This window comes from Chiloscyllium punctatum, chromosome 4, assembly GCF_047496795.1.
Source record: "Chiloscyllium punctatum isolate Juve2018m chromosome 4, sChiPun1.3, whole genome shotgun sequence".
Classification (NCBI taxonomy): domain Eukaryota; kingdom Metazoa; phylum Chordata; class Chondrichthyes; order Orectolobiformes; family Hemiscylliidae; genus Chiloscyllium; species Chiloscyllium punctatum.
In genome coordinates, this window is record NC_092742.1 from 86,977,649 (window position 1) to 86,990,373 (window position 12,725).

Consider the following 12,725-nt stretch of genomic DNA (forward strand, 5'->3'; position numbering starts at 1 on the left):
TTCTCTAAAGAGATGCCCACACAAAATTCCCAACATTCGAGAAATTGATTCCCATATTCACAGGAGTGAACTTCTACATTTGGTTCAAATAGTCTGTGACAGGTGTAATTCAGTTATTTAAACATGGAATGATGAGGTAGACAGATTTTTAATTAGTAAGGAAATCAAGGTTTATGGAGAAAAAGCTAAGAAATAGAACTGAGGGTTATCAGATCAACCATAAATCTCATTGAATGGCATTGCTGGCTATTCCTGCACTGACCTGGGTGTCGACTCAGATGCCAGGCTCTAGAGGAATGGCCTCACCTGGCTGTTTTTTTTTTTAAGAAAGAAGACTGTTCTCCATTCCACCACCGCCTCTCCTCCTCAACCAGTATCTCCTGCCAGGGAAATGCCATTTTTCCATTCCCTAACATCGTCTGGGAATATCTTGACTGAGCAGGGAAGCTTTGGAACGTTAGTGCATGTCTGAGTGCACAGCAGCCTCTTAAAGGCTGGGGCCACACAGAATCTCGGCTTTCCACCAGAGATCCACTGAGTGTTCTGGGAATGGTGTGCAGTATAATGGAGTTAGAATTGGACACGAGATATGCCATGGGAGCAGGATAAGTGGTTAATAAGGTGAGTTTGGAAGGGTACAGACAAACAGCTCATCAGACCTCGTAGCAGAAATAAAAAAAACCAAAACAATTCATACTTAGCAAAAAATATAAGGTTCCAGCCAATATTCAGTTTATTCTATGTTCCTGAAGCAAGCATATCTGACAATGGGTCACACTTTGCAGGCTGACCTTTTAGGGACATGTGTACCAAATGGAGGATAAACAATGCGACAGTCCTACCACACCATCCCAGAGGCAACAGTCTCATATTTAACCAAAAGTGAAAAATGCAAACATGATTAAATGTGAAGAAGATAGTACCCTCTCCCATCTGCTCATGCACAAAACTTACTGATGGTGCACTTCCAACAATCCCTTCCTTAGATCAAGCTGAGGTGACTCAAACTGGTTAAGCTTCATTAGCAATCAACACCTGTTGGGGCCCTAGTCAGACTTCAGGTGATTGACAGTTCACTACCACTCAGTCAACTACCTTATTAACCTTTAAAGCACTTGCCATGAAATGCAGGGTGTCAAAATGGAGGACTCATAAACAACCTACACCCAATAGCGACATCTGTGGTTATGGGCTTACTGTCACCGATAGAGGTCACATTTAGAAGGCTACTGAGGACAATCCTGCCAAGCCCTCACCTGTCCAAGTTTTCAGAAATACAGGACAAACTTCCCAAAAACTAAGGGAGAATCATTAAGGTAGACCACTGTTATATGGGTCTGATCTATGTAGAAGACCGAAGGTCAGAGTAATGCTTCCTACCCAAGGACCCTGGTTATGCTCAGAGCGTACACTGAGCCTAGATTCCAAGAAGTCACAAGCACCTAATGAAACACCATTGAGAAGAAAGGGAAACAGGGACTAACTGTAGCGTGGCACGGTGGCTCTGTGGTTAGCATTACTGCCTCACAGCCCCAGGGATTCAGGTTTGATTCCAGCATCGGATGACTGTCCGTCAGGAGTGTGCACATTCTCCCAGTGTCTGTGTGGGTTTCCTCCGGGTGTTCTGGTTTCCTTCCACAGTCCATAGATGTGCAGATTAGGTGGATTAGCCATGCTGAATTACCCATAAAGTCCAGGGCTATGCAGGCTAGGTGGATTAGCTGTGGGAAATGCAGGGTTACAGGAATAGGGTCTGGGTGGAATGTTCTTTGGAGGGAAAGGTATGGGGACTCAATGGCTGAATGGCCTGCTTCCACACTACAGGGATTCTATAATTAAACTCTGGGGGGTGTATAGTATTCTTAAAATGTGAATGCTCTCAAAGTCATGCTTCAATATTGAAGGTTTGGAAGACCACATGACAAAAATCAACATGCTAACAGCAAATAGGTTACAACACCTACAAGTTGAGAACACTCAAATGTTGAGTACAGCTCTCCAAAAGGTTAAACCATCACAAGATCCAGATGAAGTGTTATACCATCCATACCATTATATAGACTCAATTAAGAACTGAAAAAAAATGTTTGTGTGCAGCTACCTAATGTATGTATACTTTCTCTGTAAATGCATATCCTTTTACCTTGGGAAAAAGAGGTAATGCCTTGTATTACTGCTTTAAGAATTGACAGTAATGAACCAAGGACTTGCATGCAACACGTGGCCAGCAGCTATGATGAGTCAGAACTGCAGCAGACTACATTAAGGATGTGTACATAAGGTGCACTATGACTACAGTTTATCAGTTCACCTGTCAAGTAAACCTGTTTGACATTTCAAATAAATTGAACCTGTGCTACTTACCAGTCCAGTGGGAAATTGGTAATTCTGTGATAAAGAAACCAACACAAGAGTATGACATGTACACATCATTCAAAGTTATACAGATCCAGATTCAATCTGAAGCTTGTACTGAATTAGCTGATCTCAATAGATGAGCAATAAAGCCCAAGAAGTCCTAAATTGATGCATCCCACCAGGTGATAGTTCAATTCTTGTTGAGGTAGCAGAGACCTCATCATCTGCAAAACCAGTGAAACATACATTATCAGGGAAGGCCCTGCAAATCTAGTGCCAGTCAAACATTGGAAAGACCAATTAGCAGGCCTTTGCTTGGAATTAAGACCCCAGCAGGGAGCGGTTCTTAGCGAATAACTCCCTGCCTGTGTCTGGTCCTTCAATCAGTTACTGGTCACCTTTGATCAAGGGAAATAACCCATAGCTGACTGTCTCAACATACTGACCTACTGGCCTGCTTGTATCTGGTCTCATCCCAATGCTTTTAGACTGGAGCCTACAAGTAGTCCTCAATTGGTCACTGATAGGTCTCAGTCAGTGATGGGACAGAACCTCACCATTGGTTTGACTGCTGCCAATACAGAGGTGAGAAGGTGGGCTGTGGTTTGGATGTGACTCTACCCAGCCTAAAGGAGCACCCTTCCTGCCTTCAAGCTGACCACCTCCCGGAGCAGAGCATTTTGTATCATGCTTATCTTTAATTCAGTAACTAGGGTAAAATGACAAACCCTATCATCCGGGATGTGTTCATGTTTAAGAAAAGTGCAAATGAGATTAAATGTGAAAAGATAGTGGAAGGGTGTATACTCACCCTGATTGTGTCTCACTCAGGATGTCCCCTCTCCCATCTGCTCATGCACAAAGCTTACAGATGGTGTACTTCCAACAATCCCTTTCTTAAATTGAGCTGAGGTGACTCAAACTAGCAATCAATTCAATAGCAATCAACATCTATTAAAGCCCTAGTCAGGCTTCAAGTGATTGACAGTTCACTACCACTCAGTCAGCTACCTTATTAACCTTTTAACTAGACCACTGAGCTTTAAAAAAAAACAAAGCAAGACCATCCAGTTCATTGCCCAATGCCCATTGCTCCAAATTCCCAGATACATATACTTACTTGGGATATGCTCTCTCCCAACTACTCATACACAACGCTTACTCTTCAAGGACTTGCTTTTGTCTCTCACCTACTCTGTATAACTGAGCAGCAACTAATGTGTGTTACAGCTTCTGGAAGCTAAAGGAAGGTAGAAAACGGAGCAACTCATTCTCCCTCTATACTGAATTACAAATGTACTACATTCCTAACTGCACACCGTGTCCATGTCTCACTCAAGCATCGTCTTCTCTCTGTATATCCCTTACTCCATCTTCAGTGCAGTAACAAATAAATCTTTATTACAGGCTCCATATTTTTGGCCATCGAACTGCTGGGAACCAGAAAACACAGACTATGGTAAGCCTGCCTCTCATTTACTGCATTTCTGCAAAAGCCTGTGAATTTCTTTGACATTTCTCATGAAGGCAGAAACACAATGGGAACTGAGGAGTAGCACCCCCCCCCCCCCCCCCCCCCAATACGATATTCCCTTTGCCTTGTGTGATTTTATGCTCCATTTACTGTTTCCTACCTTCAGGACTAAATAAACACAGTGAGACACATGTATCCTCTTCCTGGGTTGAGTTGGCTGGTTTCTATACATGATGCACGAACAAATATTTATTCTTCTCCACCGGATAATGCATATTTTTTGGAGACTGGTGTGGAAAGTCGCTTGTCAGAAGCACGCATTAATCAACTGGGTTGGACCCCTCCTCTCTTGATGCTAAGTCTCCTGGTATTTCAGATAATACTTGTATAATTCATCCCATATCATAAACTCACACCTGTAAATCATTCACCCACAGTCCTTGAGAATGAGTCTGTATTCCACCAGTCTTCAGAAATGCATTATCAAAATTCAGTGCCCGGTACATTTTGACATCAGGTAGGTGTAAAAGAAATTTTCCTGACCAGGAACATGGAGCCTTACAGCTAGTTCAGTCATTAAATGTCTCCTTCTGCGTAAAGTTTCAACATGGTATGGTTATCGGTGAAGCAGCAGTTGATGGTTATCTTGTATTATTTAGAACCTGTCTCAGTTGAGTCTCCTCTGACTCTCCTAAACTTCAAAGGATACAGGCCTAGCCTGTCCTCATTAGGCAAACCATTCATTCCAGGAATTAGTCTCGGAACTGCTACCCATGCATTAACATTCTTTCAAACGTACAGTGACCAGTATTGGCACTGCATATACTTAAGAAAGAAATGGATATTTTGCTAGAGGTTATAGGTGAAAAGATCTATGGGGAGAGAGTGGGAGTATAGATTTAAGATAGAGCATCAACTGTGATTGTATTGAATGGTGAAGTGGTATCCTGTTCCTAATTTCTATGTGTATGTGAGAAATAGGTGCGGGTTATATGGCCCCCTCAAGCTTTCAGTGTCTAACACATTCCACCCCAACCTTAAATTCACCCATCTCTGACACCTCCCTCCCCTTCCTGGACCTCTCCATCTCCATCAATGATGACCAACTTAACACTGACATTTTTTACAAACAAACCGACTCCCATAGCTACCTGGATTACACTTCTTCCCACCCTACCTCCTGTAAAAATGCCATCCCGTATTCCCAATTCCTCCGCCTTCACTGTATCTGCTCCCAGGATGATCACTTCCACCACAGAACACACCAGGTGCCCCCCATATATAAAGACTGTAATTTCCCTTCCCACGTGGTTAAAGATGCCCTCCAACGCATCTTATCCACATCCCACACCTCCACCCTCAAACCACACCCCTCCAACCGTAACAAGGACAGAAACCACCCCCCCCAACCAGGTCCTCACCTTCCACCCCACCAACCACTGCATAAACTGCACCATCCACCGACATTTCCACCACCTCCAAACAGACCCCACCACCAGGGATATATATTCACTTTCCGCAAAGACCGTTCCCTCCGTGACTACCTGGTCAGGTCTACGCCCCCAACAACCCACCCTCCCCTCCTGGCACCTTCCTCTGCCACAGCAGGAATTGCAAAACCTGCACCCATACCTCCCCCCTCACCTCCATCCAAGGCCCCAAAGGAGCCTTCCACATCCATCAAAGTTTCGCCTGCACATCCACCAGTATCACCCGTTGCTCCCGATGCGGTTTCCTCTACATTGGGGAGATTGGACGCCTTCTCACAGGGAGCTTTAGGGAACATCTCCAGGACACCCACACCAATCAACCCCACTGCCCCATGGCCCAACACTTCAACTCCCCCTCCCACTCTGCCAAGGACTTGCAGGCCCTGGGCCACCTTCACCGCCGCTCCCTCACCACCTGGTGCCTGGAGGAAGAATGCCTCATCTTCCATCTTGGAACACTTCAACCCCAGGGCATCAATGTGGACTTCACCAGTTTCCTTATTTCCTCTGCCCCCATTTTAAACCTGCCAGCTCAGCACATTCCTCATAACCTTTCCCACCTGCCAATCGTCCTTCCCAACTATCCACTCCATCCTCCTCTCCGACCTATCACCTTCATCCCCACCTCCATCCACCCATTGTACTCTTAACTACCTTCTCCCCAGCCCCACTCCCCTCCCATTTATCTTTCTACTCCGGAGGTTCCCAGCCTCATTCCTGATGAAGGGCTCCTGCCCAAAATGTCGATTTCCCTGCTCCTCAGATGCTGCCTGACCTGCTGTGCTTTTCCAGCACCACTCTAATCTAGAGTCTGATCTCCAGCATCTGTAGTACCCACTTTCACCCTCAAGCTTTCATCCTTACTCAGTAAGGTTATGACTGGTCTGACTGTGGTCCAATTACTCCACTTTCCTGCTTGTGCCCCTTAATTGCCTTGGTAAGCAGAACTCTGTACACTGAACATATTCAGTGGCTCTGGAGTAGAAAATGCCAAGAGATTTCCATCCTAAATGGGATACTCCTTATTTTCAAATGATGACCCCTTGTTCTAGATCTCCTGCAAGGAGGAACCTCCTTTCATCACCTACCCTGTCAAGTCCCCTCAGAATCAGGAAGACCACTTTGCGATTTTGGAGAAGGTTTGTAGCTCAGGTTGTAAGTTTGCTCGCTGAGCTGGTGGGTTTGTTCTCAGACATTTCATCACCATGCTAGGTAACATTATCAGTGAGCCTCCGATGAAGCTTCACTGGAGGTTCACTGATGATGTTACCTAGCATGGTGATGGAATGTCTGACAACGAATCCAACAGCTCAGCGAGCAGACTAACAACCTAAGATCACTTCTTCTGAATTCCAATAAGTCTTACTCAATCTCACCTTATAAGAAAATCCCTTAATGCAATGGACTAACCTAGTAAACATTCTTTGAACTGCCTCCATTGCAGCTCTTACCCTCCTGAAAGAAATATGAACTCTGACGCACCAGAGGTTTCAAGAAGGCTGCTGTGTGAGAAAAAAATTCAGTGCATTGGGCAGCCCGTCAGGCAGCCAAGCTTGTGCATAATGTTGCATTAATGAGTCTCAAAGTGTTGTGTAGTATCTAGAGACCATTCTGTTTAGCGGGGGCCCAGTGGTCACCCCCATTGACACCACAGCAGAAGCCATCATGAGGGAGCACCCTATGACAGTTTCTACAGTAGCACAAACTGGAAACCCAGGCAACAACCATCTTGGTATTGGAGATTGCTACTTAGAGGTTTGCAGATTATCATATTCCAGTCATTATTTCTTTTCCAAGTGGAACACTAGGAATGCTAAGGCAGCACACTGGAGAGAAGGAGAAGCACACAATTGTTGCACTCCTTCAGGATGTTAGTTTGACTGCTTGCTTGTAACCTATCCACCATTTTCTGACTGGAGGTGCCACCTCCTTTATATTGATAACACCTTAAGTTATCTCAGAACAGTTACTTGAAAGAAATTCTGGGATTTGCATAATAATCAATCAAAATCTGCACCTCCATTCCAACTGATTAAAGATTTAAGACCCATCTTAGGTGTGTTCAATTTGTTCGCATGTTTTGTATGACCCTTTGATCTTTTCCTTATAAATTCCGGGTCCATGGTCTTCCTCTCTCACTAACACCTGATAAAGGAGTGACAAGGTATACATGCATTTGGAAAGAGAGGGTTTGATGAGGAGTAGTCAGCACGGCTTTGTGAGTGGGAGATGATGCCTCACAAATTTGTTAGAGTTCTTTGATGAAGTGACTAGGAAGGTTGATGAGGGCAGGGTGGTAGACATCGTCTCTATGGATTTCAGTAAGGCCTTTTGATAAGGCAGGCTGCTCTGGAATGTTAGGTCGCATGGAATCCAGGGGGAGCTGGCAAGTTGGATGCGCAATTGGCTTGGTGGTAGGAAGCAGAAGGTAATAGTGGAAAGATGCTTGTCAGACTGGAGGCCTGTGACAAGTGGAGTGCCTCAAGGGTGGGTGCTGGTCCCATTACTGTTTGTTATCTATATCAGTGACTTGAATAAGAATGTGCAAGGCGTGATTAGTAGGTTTGCAGATGACACTAAAATAGGCAAAATTGTGGACAGTGAGGAAGGTTCTCAGAAATTGCAGAAGGATCTTGATCAGCTGGGGAAGTGGACCAAGAAATGACAAGTGGAGTTTAATACAGACAAATGTGAGATCGTGCATTTTGGAAAATCAAATCAAAGTAGGAGTTTCATGGTGAATGACAGGGCCTTAAAGAGTGTAGTGGAACGGAGGGACCTTGGAGTTCAGGTTCACAGTTCTCTGAAAGTGGAGTCACAGGTAGATAGGGCAGTGAAGAAGGCTTTTGGCTCACTGGCCTTCATCGGTCAGGGCACTGAGTGTAGAAGTTGGGAAGTTATGTTGCAGTTGTACAGGACTTCGGTGAGGCCGCACTTGGAATATTGTTGTCAGTTTTGGTCACCTTGTTATAGGAAGGATGCTATTAAACTGGAAAGAGTGCAGAAGAAATTTTCAAGGATGTTGCCTGGACTCAATAATCTGAGACATAGGGAGAGGTTGGACAAGCTAGGAATTTTTTCTTTAGTTTGTAGGAGACTGAGGGGGGACCTTATAGAGGTGTATGAGATCATGAGAGGAATGGATGGGGTGAATGCACTCAGTCTTTTTCCCAGGGTTGGGGAATCAAAAACTAGAGGGCATCAGTTTAAGGATCGCGGGGAAAGAATAAAAGAGAACCTGAGGGGCAACATTTTACATAAAGGGTGGTACGCATATGGAATGAGCTGCCACAGAGAGGTTGAGGCGGGTACATTAACAACATTTAAAAGGCATTTGCACAAATACATGGATAGGAAAGGATTATGAGGATATGGGCCAAGTGCAGGGAAATGGGGTTAGCGTGGACAGACAGTTTGGTCTGTATGGACCAGTTTGAGCAAAAGGGCCTGTGTCTTTGTGCTGTAGGACTCCATGACTCTATGCCCTCAAGTTTTGAGAAAGGTCCCTGGAGGAAGACTGGGATAAGTTAGCAAGCACAGCACAGGACAGGCGTGAAGAATGTACTGAAAAGTCATCAGCCATTTTTGTTTAACATAATTTGTTTAACTTGTCCAAAACCCAAACCTGAAGCTAAAATCGGACCCAAGTGTCTAACAAATTTGTTTTTTTCCCCCTGCTAGATTTGCTGCTGATGTTTATTTTTCAATTGTGAAGAGAGTGCTATATTCAATAGGCAGAATTTCAGCAGCCCCACCCAGCATGTTTGCAAACACCTTGCCCATAAAATTGCCTGAATGAACTTTACTCCACTGAAACTGACCTGTTTTTAATTTTACAATGGTCAGGCGATGCCGAGCCCCATTTGAGGCCCTTACATAACCAATTAATGTCCATTCTGATCAGAAATCTACACCACCTTACTGCTTGCTGTATTTGGTGTTTAATCCAGCTCTTAGCACCTGCAAAGTTTGCCAAATGGACTGCAGTGGTTTGACAAGGCAGCTCACCACAGCCTTCTCAAAGGGTAACTCGGGATGGGCAGTAAATACTGGCCCAGCCAGCAACACCCACATCTTGAGAATGAATTTTAGAAGTGCAGTGATGCATTGTCAAAATCTCCATTCCATACCTGCTAAAGGATGTCATGTCTAGTTGGACATCTCAGCAGATATATCCAAACAGAACAGTTTCCCAATTAACCAGGATGGGATCTCCAAATCTTCTGAAGGTAATAGAAATGTCAAAGGTTATTACCACGCATAATACACACCAATAGAATCAACCCCTTTCTGCACTATTATGTTGTGGCGGCTACAAATCAGCCAGATTTAGAGGTCAGATTGAAAACAAAACACATGCAGTGGAAGTGTCACAACAACTTATCAGTTACAGTACCATCCACTCTCGGTCTCATGGGCAGACAGCCAAATCTTGCCAAACAAACTAAATCTTGGCATCCAATGGTACCATACTCACCTTTACAATTTACTTCTATGTAGCTTAACTCATCAAAGGAAAAGAATTGAAGTTGCTTAGTTCAATATGTAATCTTGGATTATGAGTATGAGTGAGGGGATGGTTAGAAAATGCATGACAGACCATTAAACATCATCAATTTTTTCTATTGAAAGAAACAAGCTGCTGTATTAAGTACAAATGAAATCTTTATTAATAGCATGATAAATGAAACTACTTTGATCAATTTATTTTGCGTACATCATTTCTGTGTACTGTATAATACCAACCTCCATGGCCAAAATAGAAAAGACTAATTAAAAACAATGTTTTCTCTCTAATAAATCTATTATTCTCCCTCACATTTTACATTGCATTCCTTCTGAATTTACAAATTGCATAGACGAGACATAAATCAACTTGAATTTTTTTTGCATTAAACTGCATGGAAACTTAGAATTAATTTTTACTGAGAGACTAGCTTTTTATGAGATAACCATAAATCTTGGCAGCAGTTTTCACCTCAGCTATGTAGCTCATTTGTCAGATAAAAGAAATTGCTTGAACAGGGTAATTCGCTTGATGAACAATTTTCTAACTACATGAGGATTGCCATTCCATCTCCGAGAGAGAGAGAGAGAGAGCCAGATGAACATGGAAATTTGTTTCTCCTTCCGAGGTATTTGTCCATCAGTATAAGATGTTTGCAGGACTTGTCCAGGTCCATTGCTTTTGTTGCCATTCGGTGATGACTTGTTTCAGATTGCTTCCAACACTGCTCTTAGCCAGCCACCAAGAACTGCCCATTCCAAAACAGGAATTCGGAGCCATTTGGCGCCTTGGGTTTGCTTCACCATTCACTAAGATTCTGGCTGATCTGTTTGTATCTCAAATTCCCAACTACCCCAACAACCTTTAATTCCTTCCTTTAACAAGAATCCATTTACCTCGTAGAATTATCAAATCCCTACAATGTGGAAACAGGCCGGTCAGCCCATCGAGGAGAAAGTGAGGACTGCAGATGCTGGAGATCAGAGCTGAAAATGTGTTACTGAAAAAGCACAGCAGGTCAGGCAGCATCCAAGGAACAGGAGAATCGACGTTTTGGGCATAAGAAGGGCTTATCGATTCTCCTGTTCCTTGGATGCTGCTTGACCTGCTGTGCTTTTCCAGTAACACATTTTCAGGTCAGCCCATCGAGTCCACACTGACCCTCTGAACAGCATCCCCCCCAGACCCATTCCCCTTACCCTATCCTTGTAACCTTACATTTCCACCTAGCCTGCATATCCACGGACTCTATGGGCAATTTAGCATGGCCAATCCACCTTTGGACTGTGGGAGATAACCAGATGAAACACACGCAGGCATGGTGGGGCAGAATTTGCAAACTCCACACAGACTGTCACCCGAAACTGGAATCAAACCTGAGTTCCGTGTGCTTTAAAAGTTTTCATGGCCCTGTTTCTGCTGCCTTCCACTTCAAAATTATACAATCCTCTAAGAGGGAAATAAAAACCTCCTCATCTCTGACTCAAAATTAATGAAGGAGAAATGAGGACTGCAGATGCTGGATATCAAGTCGAGAGTGTGGTGCTGGAAAAGCATAGCAGGTCAGGCAGTATCCGAGGAGCAGGTAAATTGACATTTAAAGCATAAGCCCTTCATCAGGAAACATCGATTCTCCTGCTCCATGGATGCTCCCTGACCTGCTGTGCTTTTCCAGGACCACACTCTCGACCCCTGAGTTAATAAAGTAGGCATTGGTTAATGGACAGTTGCAATCAATGACAAATCCCCATCTATCTCATGGCCCACCCAATCCAATGCTCCCCACTTATAGCAAAATGTCAGACAATTCTTAAACGTGGCAAGTGTTTTGTATTATAGAATCCCCATAGTATGGAAACAGGCCATTCGGCCCAACAAGTCCACACCGACCCACCAAAGAGTATCCCACCCAGACCTATCCTCCTACCCCATCTCTGTAACTTTCCATTTCCCTTGGCTAACTCACCCAGCTTGCACACTACAGACAACTGAGTGTGAACAATCCACTCTACCAGCACATCTTTGGACTGTTGGAGGAAACTGGAGCACCCAGAGAATGTGCAAACTTCACACAGACAGTCACCTGAGGCTAGAATCGAACCTAGGTCCCTGGCGCTGTGAGGTAGTAATGCTAACCACTAAGTCACCATGCTGTAGTTCACCAAACAAGCACACCAGTAGCTTCTTTGTTCCTTTCTTTCTTTTAAAATACTATACAATCTCCATAAAAACTCCTACTTTCTACTCTTTTGAAACTTCAACTGATTAGACAGTGGTAACACTAACCAAAACAAAATCAATCAGTCAATGGAATCCTCTGAGTCTGCAAATGAATCTTACCAAATTCAAATCGAAACAACATTACCTGGGGTGATAATGCACCCTAGCCTCTGTGGATCCCACCCAGTCTATAAAGGCCTCTATGATGCTTATAGACACCATGTATTCCCTTTCAATGGATATTTGAGCACAGCTATAACTGGAGAAGTGGGGCAATGCTCCTTTCAATAGTAGGTTTAGTGACCTGTTTTATTAGCTGTTCAGTAAAGCGATTCTTAGCAAGAAATGGCATGGAATTCATCTGTAGTGTTTTGCACAACGACAAATAATCCAGTTAGGCATAATTACTATCAGGAACCAGCAATAATACATCTGATGCCATTTGGATCTAGAGGTGAACTGATTCTCCAGTTGAGACTGTGTGACATCATCAGATTGGGTAGCTTGTAATGCAATCTCTAACATTTATAACATTATCTTATGCAATAGACTGTGTCATCTTTAATCTCATGAAATCAGTCTTTACTGACCTTCCCTCGTTCAGCATTTCCCTATGAAGCTTGTTGAATTCCTTAAATTAAATTACATTAAATTCCTTACCTGACTGATCAGCTGA

The 12,725-nt window shown here is 43.7% G+C and overlaps 1 protein-coding gene across 6 annotated transcripts in view; it reads left to right on the forward strand.

Annotated features, from left to right (window-relative positions):
- The window catches only part of LOC140476501 (regulator of G-protein signaling 6-like), a 613,759-nt gene that overhangs the window by 536,272 nt on the left and 64,762 nt on the right, over nt 1-12,725 (forward strand). For all 6 annotated transcript variants that reach the window (XM_072569231.1, XM_072569230.1, XM_072569235.1 and 3 more), the window contains one exon: nt 3,766-3,817. In XM_072569231.1, the coding sequence (XP_072425332.1) occupies nt 3,766-3,817 (52 nt within the window). The remainder of the gene's footprint in view (nt 1-3,765; nt 3,818-12,725) is intronic.